Here is a 26,621-nt window from a genome sequence, read left to right as displayed (position 1 = left end):
CCTATTTGTTAAGCATGGTTAAATCTTAAGTATGGTTTCACATGATGTACATATGCAGACTTCCTGGCTTGTTTCCTTAGTACTGTCCTCAGTTCAAAGGCAGTCTTAGACCTTGGCCTGGTCTCTGGGTAGGATTGCCAGTTCCAGGTTGGGGGATACCTGGAGATTTGGAGCGTGGAGCCTGAGGAGGGTGGGGTTTGGAGAGGGACTTCAATGCCATAGAGTCCAATTGCTAAAGTGGCCATTTTATCCAGGGGAACTGATCTCTGTTGCCTGGAGATCAGTTGTAATAGCAGGAGATCTCCAGGCACCTCTCTGGGGTGGTGGGAGAAACAGCAAAGCCTGCATTGATCAAAGACTGAATGACTGTCTGCAAACTAAGTAAGCATTGTTAAAGGAAACCAGGATTTTGTGTCATGTCTGAACAGAGCCATGATTTCCCTATTTGCCAGTTGTTTCACTGCTGTGTACTCAACATAAATGAAGAGATGAGTTTGCTAGTAAATATTTCATTCTGACTTCTTTCTAGCATTGCCACATCTTATGTGGCTTAAATCTCCTGATGCGGCCTAGTTCTTGTTCACCCACCCAGTCATCTTCCCCCTTCCCTCTCCTGCTGTGTCAGAAGCGCAGTCAGTCCTGCTTCTCACAGCAGATGAAGGAGAAACAGACGATGGGATGGTGGAACTGAAAGCTGGGAGCGAGACAGCTGGCTTTGCCAACAGTGCATCAGAAATCCTGAGAACACTTCTGTGAGAGTAAACCCCACTGAAAAAAGGGACTTACTTCTAAGTTGTCCTGCTTAGGATTGCTCCTTTAAAACTCTCTCTGATATATGGGGTAAGAGATGTCAACCCTAGTCACCCATCCATGGTTCTGTTTTGGTCAGCTTCCCAAAATGGCGTTAGTGCTCTATCATTGCTGATGGCTTCTTATTGTGGTTTCCCTTTTAGAGGGATTTTGATACCTCTTTTCATGAAAATTGTTGCTCGCCCCTCCCAAAAATTTCCACATTCTGTAGTTTTTTGCTTTTTGTTTTGCATTTGCGGCAACAGGCTTTAAATTGTACGGCCCGCTCAAAACACCATGTTAAAACGTGTGCATATGTGTGTTTTAAGCAAATTGGGAAAAGCACAAACTCATAGGATCTGAGTCATTCTTAGCACAGAACAGTAAGCAGAGTAAGAACTTTATACTGCAATCCAATACAGAGTTATACCCTTCAAGACTACTGAAGTCAGCGGGCTTAGAAGGGTGTAATTCTGTTTAAGATGGCACTGTTCTTGTGAGTTCTTAAAAATCAATTTGTTAATGCTGTGTCCAACTATGGTTTCTCCACAAAACACACACACACACAAAAGATTTGTGAAGTTATCTCCACAGACCTGTAAGACATTTTGTTTTCAACGTAACCACTACCAAATCACTAAATTCCGTATGTGTAGTTCCATCGGCTGGAGATAGTAGATTCTTACACACACATGCTTTTCTTAAGAAAGCACCACTTGATGACTTGCTCTGTTTAAAAGCCTTATTTTGAGGGACTTGAAAGCTGTGTGTGGCATTCGATTTGCAATGGCCATCCACGCATTTTTATTACTTGATGTAGTAGTCATTAAATGATGAACATGCAGATATGAACTGTAGAACATTCCCATGACATACAGATGCCTTTGGAGGGCAGCCAGTCACCTTCAGGAAAGCTGCTTCTCCCCCCCTCCCTCTTTACACAGCCATCAGTATTTATAATAAATAATACAATGTTTTCCTTTCTTTTTAGTTCAGTCTTCATTTCTTGGCAGTGCTGTTCAGACAACTCCTTCACCGAACACACTGTGGAAGACAAATTCATTAGGAATGGAAAGCATAAGCAGGCAGAGGTCTTCATCTGATCCACCAACTGTCCATCCCCCTGTTCCGCCATTGCGTGTAACATCTACAAGTATGTTTGCACTTTTCCCCCTGCCTTCCTTTATTTTTCTGCATCTAATCATGGTTGGCCTCAGCTTTCCATTTTCACTACTCCATGCCTCTTCCTCTCTGGTGGATGTAATTTCAAAGCTTACTTTGCCAGCTGGTTAGTTGAGCATCCTTGGCTTGTTTCCACACTTGCGTGGAAAGGAAATCGTGGGTAACTTGGCAAGGAATCCAGGCTGTAGCCACAAGATATTTTTTAAAGAGAGTTGCAATATGATTTTAGAAGTCTTTGTCAGACGATATTATTGGTATGACCTTTATTAATGCTTATTCCAGAAGTCACAGAGTGATTGGTATTTCTTCATTTTTTGTGAAATACATTAATAAAAAATGAACTATGCTATTTGGTCCATCCAATCTTTTGTTCATTGTGGGTGGAATGTATAGATTATTATTATTATCATCACTATCATTATTGTCATTATTGTTATTATTTTCTACTTTTTTCAATGGGACAAGGCGAGTTACAAGTATGGTTAAAACTTGCCAGTTAGTCAGTAAGCTGATTACAAGATATGATAAACACCTGAATCTAACAGCAAGGATACCTAGTAAGACAAAATAAGGCAGTTGGGCTGGGATTGTGGAACAGAGTAATAAAACCAGAACAATGCAAGCAAACATATCTCTTTAAGGCAGCAGGACCATCAGTGTAGGAAAAACTTTATCCATAATAAAACTCAAATCATGAACTGAACCATTACTCTGCAATATTGCTCCCTCTACAAGAATGCCCTCCTAAACCATTCTGTTCTGTACATTTTGCGAAAGTGTGGGGGGCCCCTTCCTAATAGCTTCGGGCAGCTTGTTCCATAATGTAGAAGCCCCCACATAGGTGGGCCCTACTCATATATAACTGTGGTCACAAGGGCCTTGGCTCATCTAAGCATTCTGTGTGGAAGTAGTATGAACCACAGCCTGCACTCCAGTATGTAGATACACCCCACCCCAGTATGTACACACCACGGCCATGTTTGAAGGGCAGTCTTTGCTACATCTGGTCCTTAGATTTTGGTGCAAAGGGAGGAATTCCCACATTTTGAACTGCATTTCAGAGTGTGTGTAACATTTTTTAAAATGCTAGCTTATTTCATTTTAAAAGTATTTGGAGGAGTACTTTTTAAGCACTCCAGCATTCATCATCATTGTACTATATATATATGTATATATGTATGTATTTTTCTAGGTATCCTTTCTTCAACACAACCTCCAGTTGTGAAGACAGCCAGTGTGCTGGAAACTTTGAGCCACCAATCAAAACAGCAAGCTGTACCACAGTCCAAACCTACACCACCTCCGCTTCCTCCCCAGCCTCCAAGTCGAATTTCTCAGAAAAAGCCTTCTTCTGGGTAATTGTGCGATTTACTTCTGTAAAGTTCTGCAAGCTGATTACAGACCTTAGTGCGCCAAATTGGTGCAGGAATATAGGATCCACATTATGTAGCACTACTGCTGAAATGTCATTTGCATTTTCTCTAAAGTGTATGTTACTGTGTGTTGGATTCACTTGTGAGCAGGCTCCGTAGGAGTAAGGGGAAGTGGTATAAGAAAACAATGAGTAAACACTGTATACTGGCGGTGGGCCGATTCCCTGGATTTCATGATCTAACTTTTTAAAAATTATTTTCACTAGAACTTCTGTAAACGAGTGATATGTTTTTAATTTACAGGGCAAGAACGAAAACTCAGGATCAGTTTGTGTTAACTCTTTCCTGAGTTTGTATTAGGCATAGCTGCAGGAGTGATCTGCTTACTCTTTACTTTGCAAGGGCTTCCAGTAATCTGCAGGCCCTGATAGCTCTAAAAAAATGGTTTATGATCAATTGACTGACTGCAATCTTCCTTGTGTCCCATTCTTTTTACATGAGAGAAACTACCTCCATATTCCAAAGGCTGCCTTCCATATGAAAACCACCTATCTCTTGATTCTGTCTTTCTTTAAAATTTACATGTGATGACTTTTGGAAGGTGTGATGTGTTTCCTCTTGCTCACAAAAGCCTGCTGGGTTCTCCAACAGCCCTAGTGTGGCTAACCCAAGTGTTCAGAGCTGGGTGTTGGCCTCTGCATCAGTGTAAACAGGAACGGGAGAGAATAACATGGGGTTCAATCAAATCACCTTCAGGTATGCAAGGAAGCTTCCTGCTCTTCTTGATTAGTGCGTTAGTGCAAAATCAGAGGGGGGGCATGATATGGAGAGCAGGGAGACCTGTGCAGAAGTCAATGCCAAAGGCTTTTATGAAGCCACATTCTCGCCAGCAGTTGCGTTAACAATCAGTGCACTGTACCTGGGCCAATATTGCATTTTCTCATCTATAAAATGTTGCTTGGTGGGTCCTTAGAAAATGCAACCAGAAGCACAGCCTTGAGGAATGATGAATCAGTAAGTTGAGAAACAAGTGGGCACTTACCACATAAAAAATAAATAGTCCTGAAATGTGCTTTTTTTGATTGGACATTCTTAGGCCTTTTACGCAGGAACGTATCTCCGCGGTCACCCCCGCAGACTGCTTCGGGGTTTCCTTTTGATTATGCATGCCTTTTCTGCCTGTCAGAGGTAGCCTCGCTCTCCCTGTGCGTTTTTTCCTGCATTTTCCAGATTCTGGCTAAAACAGCATCTGGAAAACACGGGCAAAACGCACGCGGGGAGAGCAAGGCGATTTCTGACGGGCAGAAAAGGCATGCATAATCAAAAGGAAGCCTCGAAGCAGTCTGTGGGGGTGACCACAGGGAAATGTCCCTGCATAAAAGGCCTTATTTAAGCCTTCTTCGGCACACGTTGAAAATTCAGAGATCTTTTCTGGGATTAACTGATGAAAGCTGCAGAAAGTGAAATAGCGAAAGTTCTCGTAAATGTGGTGGAATCAACCCCAGAGGTGGTCACTGATAGGAATGATTGCTTCTCTCCCGAGCAGGACTGACAAGTCATCCAGCTCAGCTAACAAGGGGCAGAACAAAGGAGCTGGATCGTCACAGCAGTCCTGTGGTAATTATTTTTAAAATCCTATTTTTAACACTTGATACTTTAGCAACAACTGTAGGCATGAGCCAATTCTGCATGTGATAAAAATGGCCCACTGCGTCATTTTTGCATAGAGTGCTGTTTGTGCCAAGCTGTTCCCCGTGAAGGGAAAAGCAGAGTTTCTAACTCACAGGAAGTCCCTAAAAGCAATGGCCTGTCACAGTGGCATTTCCCAGATCTTCAGAAAGAATGAGTGGGAGTCAGAAGCAGGTCACCTGAAGGGTGCATGCCCAAGCCCCATTGTTGTCAGTGGCCCTTGAAGTTTATGTAAGTGACTGCTGAATTACTAGGGTTGCCAACCTCCAGGTACTAGCTAGAGATCTCCTGCTATTACAACTGATCTCTAGCCAATAGAGATCAGTTCACCTGGAGAAAATGGCTGCTTTGGCAATTGGGCTCTATGGCATTGAAGTCCTTCCCGTCCCCAAACCACACTCTCCTCAGGCTCCGCCCCAAAAACCTCCCTCCAGTGGCAAAGGGACCTGGCAACCCTATGAATTTACAGCCTGGGTGCTGAGCCAGTTGACCTAGCAAGGAGAGGTTGTCGCTGTGAAAATCATTAAGTTGTTTTGGTAGATCCACAAAACAGCTTGGGGTAAAGGTAAGTTGCAAAAGGGATAATAAACATGTGTTTTCTGAAAGAGTAAGGCCTGTGATATAAAAATCAGTTTTAACTAAAACAAAAATGTATTTTCTTCTTGTATCAGGAGAGTCTTTGTCTGTGTCTGAGACGCCTGGATCACAAATTGCCCCTTCTGCAAACATGTCTGTACCGATCCAACCTCCAGCTCCAATGCCAAGGAAGTCCCAAGTAGTAAGTAGGATGGAGTCAAGACCTGTCAAGTTTGGATTTGGCAGCACTTGGCTTTGGCAGCAAAGACATTAGGTGGCAACGGATGATTCTGAAGAGGAAAGGCAGCTGCTTTTTAGTTTAGTGGGAGGGTTTTTCGCCCTTGCTTCTTGCCCTTTGAATGGGAATGCAACATGGCTGCAAAACAAAATGGAACACACAAAATGGTTGGGCTGTGAAACAAAATGGGGAGAAAAAGATGGAGCACAAACCCACATCTCTCCTTATAGAGCAAATTTTAGACAACTCCTGAGAACATAGGGTTGCCAGGCCCCTGCTGGGGCAGGGAATCCCCCACCTGGAGCCCCTACCCCTGGCAGCAAATGGAGGCCTGTGCCAGCATTGCTAGCAATGCCGCAACAGTAATGTCACTTCCAGCGTACACCAGAAGTGACGTCCTCATATCGCTGGCGACATGAGGACACTCTAGTATTTGGGCAAAAACAATTAAAAATGACTTCTACCATAGACTTTTTGCCCAAATACTAAAGCATTTCCACGTCACCAACAACACGATGACATCATTTCCCGTGCATGCTAGAAGCGACATCATCACATCGCCGGCATAGGGCTCTGTTTGCTGCCAGTAACTGTCCCCCGCCCCTGCTGGTTACTTGGCAACCCTAAGAGGAAATCATTTGTATGTGGTAGCAATAAAGCACAGTCTAGGACAATTTGTGAACATCTATCCAACGCAGTGAATCTTGACTGAGATGTCCATCACATATTGGATCCCTTTAGGCAACTTACAGCTCCACACTAAGCAGAATTATGCCCTTCTACAGCCTTAGACTTGTCACTTGGGACACTGTTATTCCCTTTGATTCCTAATCCATGTCAGTTGCAAAAGTCAGGACACAGTGGAGTGGAAAAGTCTGAATGTATCCTAACCCTAAGTTTAAGAGCTTTAGCTAAACATCTTACAAAAGCTTCTTAGCAGAGGCTTTAGTATAAGGCTAAATTACTCATTCCACCCTCTGGTATGGTTCCTTGTTCAGATTACCTTGGGAAGGAGCCAGGAGTTAGACTCTTGAAGTAATTTCCCTAGTTTTAGCTGGGGGGAGGGTCAGAGAGATAAGAGATACACAGTTAGATTTTCTAAGAATGCTGGATAAAATGTCTATTATGTACACTTATACAATATTTTGTCCCCCAACTGTGTATCATAGTGCAGAATGATATTCTAGTACAGTGGTCGGCAAACTCATTAGTCAACAGAGCCAAATATCAACAGTACAACGATTGAGATTTCTTTTGAGAGCCAATAGATAAAGATGCTCCACCACCACCTAAAAAAAAGGCCTTCAAACTGAGAGAATGGGGCTTGCTGATCGCATGGACATTTCGGCAAACAGCTCCAGGCCTGAATGCCCCGTCTGCACGAGGGGGGGGGACAGAGGTGACGGCCGGGGCCTCCGGCCGTTACGCTGCCCCATGAGCCCCTCCCTCTGCCGCGGACCGGGCGCAGCAGGGCGCATGAGTCGGCGGCGCCTGGGGAAGCGCCCTGAGTCCCCGAGCACGCGGAGGGCACTTCACAGGAGGGAGGGAGGGGGTGGGGGGCTGCGGCCGGGACAGCACGCGTGCACAAGGGAAGCCCCACCGCCCGCCTCCGCCACGTGGCGCTGCAGACCTGGCGCGGGTTGGGACGAGGCTGAGTCGATGGGCGAGTGCCACGGCCTTCCGCCGGCCCCACGCTCCGCTGGATCGCCCAGGGAGCGGGTGAGAGGGCTCCGGAGCCTCCCACCACGTGCAGCCCGGGCACGGGTGGGTCCCGGCGGTGGGAGGAGCCCAGGCGTGGCGAGAGGCACCCAGCCGGCCGGAGAGGCAAGAAGCTGCTCGGGAGTGGCTCGGGAGCCCGCACTCAAGGGGCCAAAGAGCCGCATGCGGCCTGCGAGCCGCTGTTTGCCGATCACTGTTCTAGTATATAAGGAATAAATAACCTTACAGGGAGCTTCATTATACTAGAAGGGTTTTTATACATTTTTATTGTACATTATGACACAATTATATTATTAGGGTGTGTGCTAAATTATAACTATGACTGACCACTGAGGAAGGCCTTCTCAGGCCGAAACACGTTTGGTCCTTATTGGATCCTACTTTGGTCAATGTAAGATTGTACATCGCAGGTGTATAAGTTTATATATACTGAATGTGGAAGTCTTGCCTGTGTTAGAGGCCTTATGTGCACCTTATTAAAATTTATATATTTGTAATTTTAGCATTTTTCACCTCAAATCTCTTCGGTTTGGAATCAGCATTTTGGTTGAGTTCCATTTGGTTCCCCCCTTTTTTTTGTTGATATTCAAAAAGGCCAGGAAGGCATTTGAAACAACATTAAGTGAAACCCAGTGGGATCTGCAGTTTAATAGCTCTTGCTGCACAAGTCTTAGCTTAGTTCGCAGTCTTTTTTTTTCACATGCAACAAAAGGAGCTGTCTGCATCCATACTTTTTCTGTAAGCCATGATCTCTGTGTCTTAATAGAATATTTTAATTGGAAACCAGAGTATATAGCCATCTCTCTTCCTTGTACCATGGACACGTTGTATATAACTATATATATAATAACTATAAAAAAGTGAAAAGGCCATGTTCTTTTCAGCTACTAGTGTGGAGTACATTATTTGGAAAATGTCTGAAAGAGTAATGAAAGATCTTGATTGGATATTTTGGAAGGACAAAGTTCTGGTTGGTGCCAATTTCTATATACGTGAAACAAGTGTCTTAAATAGTGGAGAAAGCAGCTGCCCAATTGCTGGAAAGGGCAAGCTCCAGGGGGATGTTTCTCCTCGCTTGTTCGATCTGCACACTTTCCAGTTAGTTTCTGGGCTTCATTCAGCATTTTGGTTGCTGATGCTTAAAGTCCTGGATGGCCTAGGACCCCAGTGTATTTTAATGATGATCTCATCCCCTACTGCCCTACTCAGATAACTTTGGATGTCCTTCTCTGTGTGTTCCTGCCACAGGTTGGATAAAAATAAAATGATCAAATGACGATTAGATTTCAGCAGAAGTATAGCTGGTGTTTTCTGCTCCTTGGTGGTCTCTTGGTTTGGTTGATGACTCTTTGATTTGTGACTATTTCTTGGCTAGTGACTAATTTCATTTTGCGTTCTGCTGTCTGTTTTCCTGTGGGTTCTGTATCTTGCTTTTGTCTTGACTATTTTAAATTTGTTGTAATACACACAGAGGTTTCTGTATATATGGAAGTGTGTGCCAGAAATAAGTACCTCAAAAGTTTGTTAATATACTTGGTTCTCAGGCTTAATTTTAACGTTCTGTGACTGATCTGAAAAGGTCAAGTGCAGTACAGAAGCATACGCCACTACATATGAAGCTGTTATGCCTGTTGCACTTATCTGCACACATGGAAATAGACATGAGAGGATGCTCTTGCAGAATCCTCTTCATTTTGCAGAGGCCCAAAATGTGTGCCTGTCACTAGTGAGATGGTTTCTGCAAGAGAGTATTAGGCTGAATCCTACTAGTATTCTCACTGACGCAAGAGGGAGGGAGGGCCCATTCCACCACCCCCACCCAGGATTGTGGAACACAAGTGGACAAAAACCATGTGGGACGGGGCTGCAGTGAGGAGAGCTGGAAAATTGCCCCTATTCTGCCAGCCACAAAACTGGTAGGATCTAGGCCACTGGATATCCAGAAGGCAAAAGTAGTGAGGACAGCTTCATAAATTGTTTCATACACAGGTAGGCATTAATATCTGTTTGTAGTGATAGTGGTGGTAATGGTGGTGATAACAAAGCAAACTTGTAATTTGTCAACATCAAAACGGTGTGTATTTTTATTTTATGTGCACATTTTGAAAAACCAGTGCATGTAATGTTCAGGAGAAAGTCATACACGGGGCGTTCTTTTTACTTGAACCTTTCATGAACAAAAGGGAGCAAGCTGCTTGTATCTTCTCTGGAGTTATATCTGTTTCTGTTCATATGACACAGTAGCCTTTATAGAAAATAATTAAAAAATATGGCTGCACCTCTTACACTATCTTTTTATTTACAAAATCTTGAGCTTCATCAGATGCTAGTGTAACTGTTAGTCGAAAGCTAGGGGAATAAAATTTCTATTGCATCTGGCTTAGGTTTTCAGTGTTGTTTACCTCTTTTGTCTGTTTCTGTTGCAGTCAAAAACAAAACCCAAAAGAGTGAAAGCAATTTACAACTGTGTAGCAGATAATCCAGATGAGCTAACGTTTTCAGAGGGTGATATAATCATAGTTGATGGTGAGGAAGATCAGGAATGGTGGGTAAGTATTAGAATCTGTGCCTTCACAGGCCTTTCCCGGCCATATCTAACCAGCACACCACACTTACTGTCTCATTGTGAATTGCAAATACAACACTATGGTCCATTTTTGGTGCATTTTATAGTGTGAAACTAAGTCACTAAACTGGAGATTTATTTTTAAGCAGTTTTACATGGAGACAATTATTTACTGTCTTTTCCAGATTGGGCATATTGATGGTGAACCTAACCGAAAAGGAGCTTTCCCTGTATCATTTGTGCACTTTATTGTTGACTGAACTGCCTCTTGCACATGGAGAGACTTTCACTTCTCAAGCTTGGAGAGAGCCTTTGACAGATGCATTACAAGGATTTTTCTTGAAAACTCACCAATATTGACCACTGTTGCAAGTCATACGATGGAATTAAGATTTTCTATTTGGTTTATAATAGTTGATAAACTGCATATATTTTCATGGTGAACTGGAAAAACCCTTAAAAACATCCTATAGTAGGAGCCCAAATCCATGAAAAAGATGTGAAACCTATTTCATATGTGTTGACATCAAATCCTTTTAAAAAATTCCCCAGAGTCTAGGTATCACAGCTTCTCCCTCTAGCAATCAAAGACATTTCTGAGACATACCACAAGACTAAGAGCTCTAGATGGGCTTAAAGATTATTTACTGGACTGCGCAAGTATGTTATATTCTGCATTGCATATCCTGCGTTTGTTTTGCACAGTCAGGATCCCAAAGCCTTTTGAGGTACAGCATAGCAGCACTGAGAACTCTGTTTTGAGACATGCAATTTTCTGTTTTTACTTAATACACTACAAAAATGTGAGGATAGAAATTCCAGCTCTCTCAGAAGCAGAGTTGGCCAAGTCCTTATCACCATTTTTTTTAAAGGAAAACAAGCTTTGATGTGAAGAGAGTCCAGAGAACTTGACTACTTTGTGGAAACACACAGATTGTCCTTAAAGGAAATACCTTTCTCGGTTTGTTTAAAGGTAGAGGTGCTCGTATACAGGCATGATTGCTATCTCGGAAGGCGCAATTCTCGCTACAGATTTTTTAAAAACAAAAACCATGTCTTAAATAGTGGTCCAAATGACAATCCAGGTGCTCATGAATAACAATGTGTACGCACATTGGGAGTATGGAGAAGACTAAGGGAGACGAGAGAGGTTGAAAGTCGCCATATGGAAACGAGGGCATCTGTTCATGTAGGGCTCAGGCATTTACACCTAGGACTGGTTTCTTGCAGGCTCTTTTGCCAGGCAATAGCAAAAATCCTTCTTGTTATAATACATTGGAAAGGCGAGCATGTGCACTTTTTATGCATGATAAGAACATGCTTGCAGAGCACCCTTTCACTCAGGCAGAGATGCTTTGCATTTTGCAAAGCCTTGAGCCCTAGAAAAAAAGCCAAAATCTGTTGCAGATGCAACAGCATCTTCTAAGTCTAACAACCAAAATGTAGCAAAACTTTCAGACAAATGCAAACTTTTAAAAGTTGTTATAACTCCTGTATTTTTCCATTAATACTATATTGGCACTAGTGGAGACCTGCCACAGATTAATAATCTATCCCTTTGTAAATGGAATGGGAAAGATCCATTCCAGGACGCAGAGGCTGCACAGCTTTCAAAGAATGAAATAAGAATGGGAAATAAGTGACAAACAAGGAAGCTGCTTACCTTGAATTCCTGTTCTCCATAACTCTGGGAGGGCATTCTAAACCCTTTGGAATTAAGCTTTCCCTTGTAGAGGGGAAGCAGAACCAAGTCTTCTAAAGAGAGGGGCTTCTCCAACTTCCCAGACCAGAAAAAGCAGGAAAAAACCCTTAAAACAGTAGACTTAACAAATGCAGAAATGCCTAACGTGGCAAAAAACAAACAAACCAAATCAAAAAGAAGATGGAGAGTACAGACAAGACATTCTTATGGGAATCTGCTTCTTCTCCCAAACACAAAAATACAGACAATGAGGCAGAAGCATTAAACTGGTCCCACATAATATAGTGGCAGAGAAAATGATTCCAGAAGCCACAAAAAACAAGATTTCTTCCCCGGACTCCTGGGAAGCATTCAAAATCCATAAAAGCAGTGTGGTTCCATGGTAGTTTACCAATTGGGCTTTGTAGTTTATGGTTTCACTACCTTCTACAATACCTTTATCCCAAAGCTGGCAGCTGGCAGCTGGAGAAGAAAACATATTCGTTTTATGGTATCTAGTAAATGTGCGGAGTAAAGTGGCTGTCATAGTTCTACTTCCTTCTTTGAGAGAGGAGGTACCCCCTAAAAGCTGCAGAATTTGCTCTAATCCTTCAGGAGCGTTGTTCACCAGGTCTCATAGGCCAGAACACTACATTCCCTCAGGCAGCTGGAGATGGTATTTTCTATACCAGAGAATTGAAAGGACACAAATAAGGCCATTGATTTGAAACTAGAGCTCTCCAGCCAACGTGTACCAGTTCTTTTCCTACTGGTGAACTGGCAAAAGGATAGTAACACTGTGATCCAGTATAAATTCACAGTCTGTTTTAAGGACCATTTTGTCCCCAGGTTTCAGTAGAACAAAAAGGGCAACCAGCTTCAGGTGCTGTTAGTAACAGTGACAGCTGCAAGAACAGAAAAAAAGTATTTTAGATCAGAATTTTGAGTAAACATACTGATGGTCGTAGACTTATATTGGGGAGAGTTCTCTCAATGAGGGAACTAAATTCAGATTCCTTGTAAGAAATATTTGCAGCCCCAACCCAAAAATACCGACTGAAACCCTATTCCTGGGAGACCCCTGTTCCTCAGAAACAGGATTTCAGGGGGCATTTTGAGCTACCACGGGAGGTGGGAAAATTGCACCAAGTGGAAGTTCTCATGCCTGCAGAAACACTAGTCAGAATTCAATCCATTGACCATCCTCTCAACATGAAGAATCTGATCCTGGAAGGCCAGCCTGATAGCATAAAGCTCTGGCCAGTTGATTGGGGGGGGGAGCCTCTTTCTGTTCCCATATTCCTCTTCCCTTGCTGCTTTGGCACTAGATAGAGCTAATTGGGAAAAGGTAAGAAAATCCCTCTGCCCTCTCAGTGCAAGAGGTAATGCAAGAGCTTGGTCTTGCCTCCCAGTGGTATGTGTGTGCTATCGTGAAGGACTCAGAATTCTCTCTGGGAGCCTGGAGAAAAGAGCAGAGTATTGTATCAGTGGAAGATGACTGCTTGTGTTAGGTCTTTCTTTTTGCAAGATGAACGCTCCTTCCACAATGGTTACAGTAAGGAAGCACTTTCATTTCGAAAAACCCTTCAAAGCACACATAATTGCTTCATAGCTGGTGGTGCGGAGTATCCGTCATTTAATGTTGTCCCTCATTCGATGTTATCCAGTAGATGCCCTTGAAACTCCAGTAATGTCAATCCATACAGCATTCACAGGAACACAAACAAACGTTAGTAGCAGGAATCTCATTTTCCAAGCAAGGCGCTGTTGCTGTTGGAATGCATTTCCCTTGCAATAAAGGCCCACGCTACACACACACAAAATGCTGTTTGGACTCAGTTTCACTGAAGGAATCTTTTAATAATTTGATGGGAGATATTTCCTTGAATCTCCTTACCTCAGATTTTGTAGATATGAGGTCGTACTTTTCTATTCTAAATATATGCCTAATTTGTATATTTTATTTCATTCTTAAATTGTGTTTGAGGCAACTATGCTTCGTTGGAGCAAAAGAAAATACACCAAAAGTACAAGTGAAATAATTTTATGTGTTCATTGCAGTTCAGGAAATTCTGCTCGCAGTCCCTTTCTTACTAAAGGATGTCTAGACTTTGTACTGTATTTCTCTCTTTTTAACACATAGCAATATGTTCGCACACAGAAGATATTGTAATGGAATAACAGAGCAGAGAATTGATCAAAATGCTCACTTTATCAAGGCGTACAACAATACCTGGCCAGCAACCCCTTCTGCTTGCTGGCTCACACTGGCTTAAATATACACCAGACTACGGTAGTTACACTGTTAATAATTGTGAATAGATTTCATAATTCCAAATTGACAATGGAATATTGCAAGACACAGCAACGTCCTTTTACTGTTTGTATATTGTGATACTGTAGCAGGTTTTTTTTATGTTGCGTATGCTACCAAAAAATTTGCACTGGTAGCATAGGATTAGAATACCACTGCCCAGGTCACATTGGCTTTGATCACAAGTTTTGTGACTCATCGTATCTCTAGATTTATCAAGAGAACTTTTAATTTCTGACACAGAAATTATGTATATATTGACTAGCATAGGTTGTAACAGATATGGGGGAAAGAGCCAATTGGTATATTTATATTGGGGAAAAAATATGCTGGATCTCACCCTTTATACTGCCGTGCTAAAATGGATAACATTCAAGGCAACTGGACAGCTGTGTGAGTACAATCCATTGGCTTATATTTGAAGCAAACAATTTTTTCACATGCTGTTGCAATATAACCAGGAAACAAACTGGAATGTTTTAGAATTCTTTTTGTTGCAAGTTTTAAAGCTACATCTACATATTCAAAGTTCCCGGGACATATGTGTCTATTTAGAAAGAGTAGTTTCCCACAGCAAGTTTATTCAGATGCTGGTGAATTTGGTTTGGCTTTTAACACTATTTTGTATGTTTCTATCCTTTGGTAAACTATAGAAAATAAATTGGCACATTATTTTGCACAGTTCACTTAATGTACAGTATTTTTAACACAGAATCTTATGGCTAATGTGCAAAGCAGTCTTGGGGGAGCTTCTCTAGCCATCAGATTTCATACTGGCCTGGAAGAAAATAATCACAAACTAGTTCCATGCCTCCAACATAGAAAAATTCCGCTGGGTACATCTAAGGTATGCCTAAAGGTAGCTATTGGGATCCCAGCCTTAGCATCGATGCTTTTAATTGTCCTTAAAAAAACCCTGAATACCTTGAATAAGAGTATTTTCTCACTGTTATGTGATGGCACTGAACTTGTACCCAAGACTTGATCTTCATATCTATGGCATTTTGTCCTTTAAGGTAGAATTAAAAGCTAGATACTCAGGATTGTGGATTGGTTTTAAAAATGTCAAATGCTAAGGATTCCATTTCATAGCTGACAGTATAGGATGATGATATTCAGCAAGCTTTTAGTGGGCACATTACAAGATGGCTGTGTTAACTATTTTAAAAAAGGAGCATAAGACACTTAAAATACAGCTCAGAATGCTATTTGAGATGTATAATTTTGATGTGATGGTTTGACTGTTTAGTTGCAGAGCAACTGTATACATTGTATAACCTAAATCAATTCTTATTTTTAGTGTCTGGATGCAGTGATTTATAATTGAAGCATGGTTAATTTTCCTTTTGTTGAACCAGTCAATTGACTGGAAAATAAACTGCTTTTAAACCTTATCTTGACTGTTTATGTGTATATAAAATCTTTATACTATGAGCAGGCTTAGACTATCAGTCTGGATAGATGTGTCTTAAGGGCAGAGTATCAAATCTTGTTTTAACTCATTCTTAATTGTGAATCCCACATATTTTTGAGGATATTGTCCAGTATTGACACATGCTATTAAGAAAATTAGGTCATCAATTTGGATTTATGTATTTTTATATATTTACTTCCGTTATACCTGCCTTTTCCTCAGTGGGAACTACATCATTCTCTCGTCTGGTTTATCCTCCCAACAACCCTGTGAAGTAGGTCAGGCTGAGTGTGTGTGACTGGCCCAAGGTCACCCAGCAAGCTTCCCCTGCAGAGCTGGGATTCAAACCCGGGTCTCACAGATGACACTAACCACCATACCAAACTGGCTCTTAAGTAGGACCGTGTATAAAATCTAAATTTCTTAACACATGCAAGTAGTAATCAATTATCAAGACCCATCTTATGTTCACTTTTTTATTAACATATACAAAAACCTTAGTAAAATTTTGATTTTCATTTATGAGACTGAGCATGACCATACGTGTTAAGTCTTCGTTGTACTCTTATTATATCTTTAGCCCCTCCTTCAAGGCACCATAACCTGGCCTCCCTCTTCTTTAATTTCACAACCGCCCTGCGAGGTGGGTTTGGTTGATCAATGACTGGCCTGAAATCAACTCATGAGCTATGTGGCTGACTTCCTTTTTGTTCATCGCACAGATTTTAGCAAGCAAGTTTTATTTACAAAAAGCAAAACAAAACCTTGCTCCCTTGAACAGTATGTTTAAGTGATTTTTAAAAAGTTTAAAAGTTCACATTTGTTCCATTCAAAACACTTGCTTTTGGTTTCCATTCCCTATGCAGTCACAGCAAGTGGTACTTCCCTCTCAGTGTGAAATGCAGCTGGAGAAATTCAGGACTTCTCACAGGTCAAAACCGAGTCAAACGCCGCTGATAATACCTTACAAATAGCTTGCGCTTGTTCCTGTATTTGAGAAAAATAAGCTGGTTAAGTTTTCTTTGCTGCTTGTCAACGTATAAAAGCATTCAGCCTTGTGGGACCCTTTCCCAAGGTTTTTGTTACTGTCACCATAATTCACAGTGAGTAGCCGTGTTAGTCTGTCTGAAGTAGTAGAAAAGAGCAAGAGTCCAGTAGCACCTTAAAGACTAACAAAAATATTTTCTGGCAGGATATGAGCTTTCGTGAGCCGCAGCTCACTTCTTCAGATACAGCTAGAATGAATCCATCTGTCTTTAAGTAGAGGAGAGTGAATTCAGACAAGCATTAGTATGTAAATGTTAACAAGAAATCAACTTCCTAGACGCCACAGTACGGATCCACGGGGGACACACAAGCACCACATTGTACTGGAAACTGACGGATCTGCAAACGTATCTACATGCGTCCAGCCACCACCCCAACCATATCAGACAATCCACTGTCTATAGCCAAGCCCTACGCTATAGTCGCATCTGCTCCAATCCTTCAGACAGAGATACACACTTGAGAGACCTACAGCAAACATTTTTGCAACTTCAATATCCTGCTGATATGGTGAGAAAGATGATTGAGAAGGCCAGAATGATACCCAGGCACAACTTATTACAAGATAAGCCCAGAGAGAATGACAACAGAACACCTCTGGTTGTCACTTACAGCTCCCAACTGAAACCAGTCCAACGTATTAAGGACCTACAACCAATGCTGGATTGTGACACTTCCCTCGTTGAAGCACTGGGGGGGCGTCCCTTTCTTGCTTACAGACAGCCGGCTAACCTAAAACAACTTCTCACCCATGATGATAGACTACTTAACAGGAACATGGACTCTGGCACCAAGACCTGCAACAAACCAAGGTGCCAACTTTGCCCTCGTATAGATTCTAGGAACATCATCTCTGGACCCACCAATGTCAGCCATACTATCTCAGGTTCATACTCCTGCTCACCTAATGTGATTTATGCCATCACATGCCAGCAATGCCCTTCCACAATCTACACTGGACAAACAGGTCAGTCTCTTAGACAAAGATTAAATGGACATAAGTCTGACATCAGAAACCACAATATTCAAAAACCAGTGGGAGAACATTTCAACCTTCCAGGACATTCTGTTGCAGATTTAAGAGTAGCAGTTCTCTTACAAAGGAATTTCAAAGGGAGATTGGAAAGAGAAACTGCTGAATTACAGTTGATATTCAAACTAAAGACAATGCATTTACCTGGGCTGAATAAAGACCTTGCATTCATGGCCCATCTCTCCCCTGGACATCACAGACTCTTCTGCATACCACACCTAATCCCATCACTCCTGCTATTCACATTTACATACTGTTAACATTTACATACTAATGCTTGTCTGAATTCACTCTCCTCTACTTAAAGACAGATGGATTCACATTCTAGCTGTATCTGAAGAAGTGAGCTGTGGCTCACGAAAGCTCATACCCTGCCAGAAAATATTTTTGTTAGTCTTTAAGGTGCTACTGGACTCCTGCTCTTTTCTACTACTGTCACCATAATATATGATTAGTTTCAAGCTGAGGAGTGCCTACTATGATGTCAAACAATCAGGGTAGCTCAGGAATTTGACTTAAGTGCAGTTCTAAGCAGTTACACCCTTCTAAACCTTCTGACGTTCTAAGACTTCAATGGCATTAGAAAGGTATAACTTCGCTCAGGATTGTAATGTTGGGAACTTAATGCTATTTTTTAGGCTTGTGTGGCGTATCAAACTGTTCTTATAAAAAAAGAGAGCATAGTTCTCAACACAGACCAGATTTTCTTCTTTGGCACCATGCAATCATGATTGCTTCTACCGAAACTACAGGGCTTCCACTGCCTCGAACTGGAAGTTCATCTGCCTTCTCCCCAAATTGCCTACACAGCTATAAATTCCATTCCATGGTGAATGTAAGGCCAAGTCAGGCTTGAGAAAGCCAGATATGAATTACATGACATTGGCTTTCCTCTGTCCTTTCAGTGTATCTCAATTGGAAGCTGGGTGGGTGAAGATGGCCAGCCTGGATAGGACAGCAATCCACCATTCTAGTTACTCATCCGTCCTCACTCAAACCTGTAAGCACAATATGGTCAAACAGATTGATACAGAGGAAACAGAAGGTGAAAAAAATTGGCGAAACATCTATACCCCTCCCCCCAAGTGAAACATGACTGTCAATGTCTGTCTTTTCACACACATTCCAGCTGCTCTTTACACACACTTCCTCTGCTGGAAAAGGCTGTGGCAGGAGCAATTATACCATACCATGATCAATCTTTTTGGCAAGTGTGCTTCAAATCACATCCTAAATTGTGCACACACCACCCTAGGCATGCGTGCAGTTCCCCACGCTTTGATTTTGCTTTTTTTCTAATGAGCCCAAGAGTAGACAGCAGCAGACCCAGGGTACAGGCCTGTCTACGTCACTGAGAGACTCTCTTGTGTGCTCCACGTGTGCCAGAAGTCACTGTGGGCTTGAATACTACAGGCTGCATATTCTGTAGCATACGTTTATCCCACAGTCTTAATATAAGACTAATTTGTTATATTTGGGTTTCAAACAGCAGCTGACTGTAACATGGTTTTAGCACAGAGCACATTTAAGTAGTTTCCCAGCAAGCTAAAGCACCTTTTTATTTAAAAAAACAAACAAAACATATCATTAACCTTACCAGACTGTTACACTGGTATATCCAGAGGCTGTATTCTTCACAGTTTGCATCTGTCGTCTTCAAAGCCAGTAAACTCTTCCCAGCCCCTAGGCCATCATCGTAGCAGACCATCCGCACAATTAGGCAGAGTGCATGTCTATGCAAGACATCCTGAAAGGACCACATATCAGTTTTAAGCTTCACCAAAAAATCAGATGTAGGTTCTCTATACTCTGCCTTCACCAATAAGATTACTTTCAAATTGTCAACAGGGAGGAGGAGAAGAGTTGGTCAAACCATCATACAATCACCTTCCCTTCCCCACAAAAGACACCCTGTGCAATAGGTGGGGCTGAGAGAGCTCTAAGAGCTGTGACTAGCCCAAAGTCACCCAGCTGGCTTCATGTGTAGGAATGGGGGAACTAACCCAATTCATCAGATTAGAGTCTGCTGCTCATGTGGAGGAGTGGGGAATCAAACCCGGTTCTCCAGATTAGAGTCCACCGCTCCAAACCACCACTCTTAACCACTATACCACACTGGCTCTCTTTGGGGGTTTAGAAGCTCCATGTGTTACTTGTCAAAATGAGGGAATTCTTAGGCAAAGAAATCTCATCTCCCTTATCTATACATTAAGAATTAAAAGCTAAATGCCTCAAGGCAGGTGGGGGGGGGGGGAGTCCTAAAACCAGAATCGCGCATCAAAGAGCATGCTGAGTCTGATCCCTTTCAGTAGGCTGGAGTGGCTGGGAAGCAGGAGTCCCTGCTGTTGTTTTCCAAATGTGCTACAGACCACTATGAAGCACAATCATCATACTGGGCAGATATTATTTAACAAAGTAACTACTGTGGCTCCAATCAACAAGATCTTAAGAACAGTGGGTAGCATGCAGCTCGCCAGGGATTTCCAGCATGATTTGGCATAACACATCTGTCTGCAAGGTCACTTTGAGTTCCTCGACTCATTCTTGGCCGCATGGAAGACCATGGACATATAAAAACCAGTGTAAAAGGAAGACCTTGCATTGTGCTCAAGACCTTTGGTCAGATGAGCCTGAAATAAAAGGAAAGGAAGACCTTGTCTTCCTGCCTTGCAGTTGCCTTTACCCCATGCTTACACATCTGTAGGCAATAGCTTGGATCTTGCCAAAAATTTCTGCAGGGGCATTTTTTGTTGATCTACCCCAAGCTATTCCCCAATCCTCCAGAAGCAGTATTTCAGGTGGGGCATGGTGAAAGTCAGCCCCCCACCCCACGCATGTGGGAATTCGAGGCAGGTCCCAAGCTATTGCCGCTGCTGCTTCAGCACTCAAGTACAGGTGCAGATATTTTGATTCTGAAAAGTTGGCACCTTAGTCTAAAGGGAACTGGAGATGGAAAAATCCTGATTCCTGGAAGAAAAAAATAGGAGCAGTGAAAAGCTGAAAGTTATGCATCAACAGGAGAAAAAAAACTGGCTAAAAGCAGAGTGTATCCGCCACATCAATTATGTCTTTCTACCACAAACTTCAAAAGAAATATTTGTACAGCTCCTGTGCAAATATAGATTGAGCAAAACAAAAAACCCTATGGGAAAGAGTAATACCAATTTGGAGAGGATCGGGGCAGAGTTCATGTTTGTATGAGATTATTCCTCAAAGGGATATGCATTTTTTGGCTAGAAGGGCAGTTATACAAAGACATGCAAACCTTGCTAGCACAGCTGCCAGGTATTTTTCTGTATGTACAGGTGCCGGGGAAATTACAAGGATGCACGTCTTGAGACTCGGAAAGCCAGAGAGCAGACTCTTGCCCAACAGTTGCTTTTCACCCACTGAATCAGATCTGAAATAGATCATCAAGTATGCCAGAAGCTTTCCCATCATTCAATAAGCAGCTATCCAAATAGGCGTCTCAGCATGTCAGATTTGCAGAACTATTCACCTTTCCCATAGTTAAACCCACTGAAAAGGGGGGACTGGAGAACTCTCAAGATTTCTACTGTGGGCAAAAACCAGCATTTTAAAAAAAATTATTACTTACATACTGATCTAAAGTTGTGACTTTAATACCATATTTGGAAACGCCCATTATAAATTCTTCTTCCCCCGGCACAAAGGGTAACCTTCCGTCTTGCTTTAAAAAGGAAAACAAAAAGTGTTACGTGCACACATATCCACATTAAGTGATTAATTACTGACTGCTTGCTTGCCAAGTTTAAACTATTAATTCATTCCTCTGAAATGGGTTGGTACCAAAAGGAGTACATCCAGATCCTGGCCATGCCCACTTGAATAAAAATACAGAGATTTCTCAAGTGAGAGAGCAAGCAAGAAAATAGTTTGGAATGTCAGATGGAGAAATAGCTAGTATCTAAATGACAACTCATGAAAACAAAACCTGAAGGAAGCCCCTGGGAGAAGACAGAAAAGGGCAGCCCTCAAAGCAGGTGGGAGGGGGGAGAAACTCTATACCAATCAGTGTGAGGCTTCCATGCCTACAATACACATAACTGGAAGAAGAAGGATACAGACCTTGCTGTTAAGTACAAGCTACAAATGGCTTTGGCCCAACTGGGGACAATGAGCACAGAGCATGAAACAGTGAGCTCCAGGCCTCATCGCCTTAGAAATGTCCTGCCCCTCAGCCAACGGCTGGAACCTACTGTCACGGTCTCTGACATAATTATGGTATTCTGTGAACATGTGCAGAATTAATTTCATATAGAGCTTGAACACATCATGCAAACTGAGCCACATATCGCAGAGGTTTGTATAATGAAAAGCCTGTGTAATGCAAATGTCCTTAGAACAGGCTGACAGAATTCTCTCAAGGTCAGCTCTTTCAAGAGCTCACTGTCACTCTGATCTTGTCCTTGAAGAGGGAAGAGCAGAGCACCTTCCATCTATCAGTAAGATGTAACTAAAATCATTTTTCTGATTCAGCTGCCAGCTGTCAGAATCTCAAAGGCAGAACACTTTTGCCCGTCTCAAGATATCTTAATGTACTAAGAGTGCATTAATAGCTTAAACTGTGCTTTTTATAAATTAAAGGCATTAAAGGTTCCTGCAGTCCTATCAAGTAATATGCTTTCTTGCCTTCTGTAATCTGCTCAAGTGAAGATAAAAGATTTCCTTTCACTCTTAATGTGTCTGAAACAGTATAAATACAGCCACAGCACAGCTAGAGAATCAGAACCTTCCAAAAGGCTCTCAGAAAAGGCTGAATGGTATGTATGGCTTAAATACTTTACTCTAGACTTTGTGAATTAGATACTTTGAACTGAATCAGAAAAATTTGACTGTTATATTTTAGAAGTTGGATTTTGAAACTGAATAGTATGTAAGACTTGCTTGCTTTTACTGCATACATTGTACATACATACATTGTATTTTTATAAGAGTTTTTATAGAAGTGTTAAAGACTTGATAATCTGCATTTATACATATTTTACTAGAAGTATTTCAATAAAAAGACTTGCTTTTTAAAAGTAAGTAAAGTTGTTGAATCCTGCTTAATCAATGACTGGCTGAATAAGATACCTTCACTTCTCAGTAAGTGAAACATTCTAAGAGCCTGTCATCTGAACAGCACGACCCGCTTCACTACCAGCCTGTTTAAACCCTTAGGATTTCCGGCAGTTGAAGGATGGGGGATTTCCTTTGAAGAACCTGTCAGGGAGTGGACATTTACAGGAAGCCTTACAGATCACTATGGGAAGGGAGCACCAGATTTTAAACGGGCCACAATATCCCTTGTACTGTTGGCACTTCCTTCTTCTAAACGCCTCCCCAGTAACTCTCCCATCTGCTTATGGCTTTAACTTGGTTAAGGAGATTATTTGCTCTACCGGAAGTTACAAAACAAAACATTATGATGAGCATAGAGTGCCCTGTTGTGCCTCTGAAGACCCTGTTTTGTGAGGAAAAAAGAATAACGAACTAGAAATGCAGCCAATGAAGGAAGTTTGACTAGCCCTTTATGCAAACCATAAAAGGTGGTAAAGCTGGATAGAGCCGAATGGGCATATTTTAATTTTTGTATTCTTTTAATGATTCACCTGTTGCTATACTGTTTTAGATTGTAATGGTCTGTGGTCTTATACAATAAACTTGACTTGACTAGTCCTTTTCTAATTTTGTACTCAAGGAGCAGTTTCTCAAGAAACAGTTTCAGAGACACATTCAGCACACAAAAGTATGTAAGGTGAGATGCGCCAATTTAATTTGTGAAAATACTGACAGAATGGCTTTACCTGTGCCACATCTATGTAATTTATCAAATCCAGCGGTCCATCCAAAGTCTTGCTTTCATCAAGCTTCAGTTTTTCGATAGCACCAACATATTTAATTCTAAATTCTGCACAAGTATCTGAATTGCTGTTACTTTGACCTATAAAGGAACACATATTAAAATAATTCCAGAGGGGTAGTCGTGTTAGTCTGTTGCAGCAGAATAATAATTAAAAAAAGTCCAACAGTGCCTTAAAGACTTTTAAAAAATTATTCCAACATAAGCTTTCATGAATCAGATCTCACGTCACCAGATGCACAGGCACATGCAAGTATTCAAACTATATTTTCAAGGCCACAAGCTAGAATTAGTTTTTGTTATTTTAAGCTACACTTAGTGTATTCATTCACATGTTTTATTTTTGGCCCCAATGGGTTAACACACACACCCCGCCTTTCCCTATCTCCAATTAACGGATTTCTCCATTCATCCCTTGAGTCCAACTGCAGGCAGAAGGCTAAAGTTACTGGAACTGGCTTCTGTTTGTTAAACTGATACATGCAGCATCTAGATGTACACAAAATATAAGTGCACTGTTGCTGTTTCTAAACATCACAACAAACTGTAAGTAAACTGTGACCTGGCTGTAAACTGTAACACAGCTTCTTGTTAGGCATTCATGCTCCCCTTGCTCCAATTACCTCCTTTCAGTTGAACTCTGCACAAAAAATTGCCCTTTTTAAGCAAGTGCCAATTTATTGTGACAGCTTAATGCAGGCACTTTGGCAAGCTAAAGTGCAGTGTAGGGGGGGAAAACTAATTTGTCAGTTGCATTCAGACGCCATGGCAAATTGGCATTGGGATGAACTGAGTTTTCAACAAAGCACTGCTTGCAAGAGGAGGGAAATGAGCACATGAGCAAGCTGCGTTCCTGCCCAACTGCAGTTTGGTTGCAGATTGCTGTGGTGTCTGAATGCAGCCTAGATGTATGCTGTGATCCTGAAGGGAGTACGTACACCCCAGAATGAATCTGCTACAATTTTATTCCAGCTTGAGGTGGTCACATGGCCCTCCCCGCTCCATTTTATCTTCACAACCACTCTACGAGGTAGGTTGGGCCAAGAGCGTGTGGGCTTCACGGTAGAGGGGATTTGAACCCAGCTCTCTTAGCTCAATTGCTATACCACGCAGGCTACGTGCTACAGGCCAGAGAAGTCCACTTCCTAAGAATCTCAGCTTTCATTTAAAAGTAAATATGGAAGCTAAGATATGCTTGAAACTGTGTGGGCAAAACTTGGTAAGAGCTTGGAAGGTGCTTAGAAATATTTCCTATGGGCAGACAATAAAGCTTAAGTGCCTGGGCGTTTATCTGTTTCCATGACTAGTAGAAATAAAACAAGTTATAGAAAATAAAACATTGCAAAACAATGAAACTATGCATGCATACGTGCACATACTTTTGTAACATGTAAAATACGAACGCGCATAATAACTTATAAACTATACAGGCTTGCAAATTTTGGATTACTCTAGCAGCGTTTTAACTGTTTTCTTCTTTTTAGTTCCGAAAGCACACATTGCTGTGTATAAATTGCCACACATCTCTGTAATTATAATGCAGATGCTTCAGGCCTTCACTGGGTACATACCTGAACTTTTCGTGGAGTCTGTATCTAGACTAGCAACAGTACTAGATCTTGAAAGACCGCCGAGACTAGAATCTACAGACTAGGCAAGAGAAAATAAATGTGAAAGTATCATTAAGTTACTCAGGTAAACTGATCTGGTGTGGTGTGATCAGACCCTTTTACGGGATTCACCAATACCCACCCAGCAGATAAGGTGATTACACTGGCACAAGAACAATGGCAAGCGGCCAACGTGCCCAACTGCTAGCTACACAAGGAGGTCCTACAGTTACAACTGGGCTGGGTCTTCCAGATTACTGAAACCAACACACTGAATATGACTTCACACACCCTTTAGCAAATAAAAACTTTAAAGAACTTCTCCCAAGCAAAGCAGTATAATTTATGATCTACTTTTTCTACCAGAATTTAAGACTTCGAGAGAAGCAGAATTTTCTTTAGCCCTGTGCATAATAATCCTATAGTTTTAAATATAGCCAATTTACTTTATTGAAGCAAGATTATTTGAAGCAAGGTTACTGTAAAGCTGGCTGAAAAATACCAAACACTTGATCACTCAGGTACCTGTGTATTTTCCACTGGCACATTAAGCAATGTATTTTCAGCCCTAATCCTATATAAGAAAATTTTCCAAATACATGATCTTGCAAGTAGATTCACCTTACCTTGCTTTTAGTGCTGATTTCACTGCTTTGTGAACTGCTGCTACTATGCCGTTTTTTCCCTTTCCTGAACATTATTTTATCATCATAGAATCAGAGACAATGCTGTAAGGCCAACTTGGAATGCTGTAAGACCACACTTGGAATCCTGTGTACAGTTCTGGTTACCACACCTAAAAAAGGATATTGCAGAGCTTGAGAAGGTGCAGAAAAGAGCAACCAAAATGACCAGGGGACTAGAGCAACTGCCCTATGAGGATCTGTTTTAACAAGCTGCAAAAAAAAAGAAAGAAAATAAACCTTAAGGACCATCACTGCTTATTCCAGCATAACCATTTCATGGACCAGAGACCACAAAAAGTTACAATAGAGCTACAACGTGCTAATGTTAAAGGTGTCACACGACTCCTTTCCGTTTTTGCTATAAAGGGCAGATCGAGCCCAGCCGATCTCAAAGGGATTGCTTTCCACTCCACCGTTTCAGACGCCCCTTCTCAGCAACATCACAAACACCCCCAGATGGTGCCTTCCATGAAGTTAATTCACAGTGGGTAGCCGTGTTAGTCTGTCTGCAGTAGTAGAAAAGGGCCAGAGTCCAGTAGCACCTTAAAGACTAACAAAAATATTTTCTGGCAGGGTAGGAGCTTTCGTGAGCCACAGCTCACTTCTTCAGGTACAGCTAGAATGAATATTTTTGTTAGTTTTAAGGTGTTACTGGACTCTTGCTCTTTTCTACCCCCACATGGGACTTACATGTACTTCCACAATGCGGGGGTGGGGGGAACTACCCACGTCCAGGGCATCAGAGGATCTGACAGTCGCGGCTAAACACCACCAGCATCTCAGGAACGTCTCCTACCCGCCATTGCCACTTCAACACGCCCACAGCGCTTCTACAACA

At 41.9% G+C, this 26,621-nt stretch overlaps 2 protein-coding genes across 3 annotated transcripts in view; one reads left to right on the top strand and one right to left on the bottom strand.

The window, feature by feature from the left end:
* The window catches only part of ASAP2 (ArfGAP with SH3 domain, ankyrin repeat and PH domain 2), a 107,873-nt gene extending 97,448 nt beyond the window's left edge, over nt 1-10,425 (top strand). The window contains exons 23-28 of one of the 2 annotated variants that reach the window (XM_056856097.1): nt 3,164-3,326; nt 4,891-4,936; nt 5,516-5,527; nt 5,728-5,811; nt 9,993-10,115; nt 10,318-10,425. In XM_056856097.1, coding sequence (XP_056712075.1) covers nt 3,164-3,326; nt 4,891-4,936; nt 5,516-5,527; nt 5,728-5,811; nt 9,993-10,115; nt 10,318-10,392 — 503 coding nt within the window. In that variant the 3' untranslated portion in view covers nt 10,393-10,425. Of the gene's footprint in view, nt 1-1,780; nt 1,943-3,163; nt 3,327-4,890; nt 4,962-5,515; nt 5,528-5,704; nt 5,812-9,992; nt 10,116-10,317 lie in introns of both variants that reach the window. The other variant, XM_056856096.1, reaches the window with a different exon arrangement.
* A 5,983-nt stretch (nt 10,426-16,408) lies between these two features.
* ITGB1BP1 (integrin subunit beta 1 binding protein 1) lies at nt 16,409-26,620 on the bottom strand. The gene is made up of 7 exons (XM_056856558.1): nt 26,580-26,620; nt 25,724-25,825; nt 25,059-25,137; nt 23,432-23,568; nt 21,220-21,312; nt 19,219-19,368; nt 16,409-16,528 (listed from the first exon to the last, which is right to left on the bottom strand). Exons 2-7 carry the CDS (start codon nt 25,793-25,795, stop codon nt 16,457-16,459), a joined length of 603 nt encoding a protein of 200 aa, XP_056712536.1. The 5' UTR covers nt 25,796-25,825; nt 26,580-26,620; the 3' UTR covers nt 16,409-16,456.
* Between the last annotated feature and the right edge of the window lies 1 nt (nt 26,621).

This window comes from Euleptes europaea, chromosome 10, assembly GCF_029931775.1.
Source record: "Euleptes europaea isolate rEulEur1 chromosome 10, rEulEur1.hap1, whole genome shotgun sequence".
Lineage (NCBI taxonomy): Eukaryota > Metazoa > Chordata > Lepidosauria > Squamata > Sphaerodactylidae > Euleptes > Euleptes europaea.
This window is presented reverse-complemented; position numbering and strand designations above follow the sequence as displayed.

What these genes read in the sequence shown, in the direction of transcription:
- ITGB1BP1 (XM_056856558.1), bottom strand. Translation starts at nt 25,795, where the DNA reads ATGTTCAGGAAAGGGAAAAAACGGCATAGTAGCAGCAGTTCACAAAGC. An exon ending in AGACTCCACGAAAAGTTCAG is followed by an intron (nt 23,569 to 25,058) that starts GTATGTACCCAG and finishes GTTCCTTTATAG; the next exon opens with GTCAAAGTAACAGCAATTCA. An exon ending in TATACCAGTGTAACAGTCTG is followed by an intron (nt 16,529 to 19,218) that starts GTAAGGTTAATG and finishes TCTCAAATACAG; the next exon opens with GAACAAGCGCAAGCTATTTG.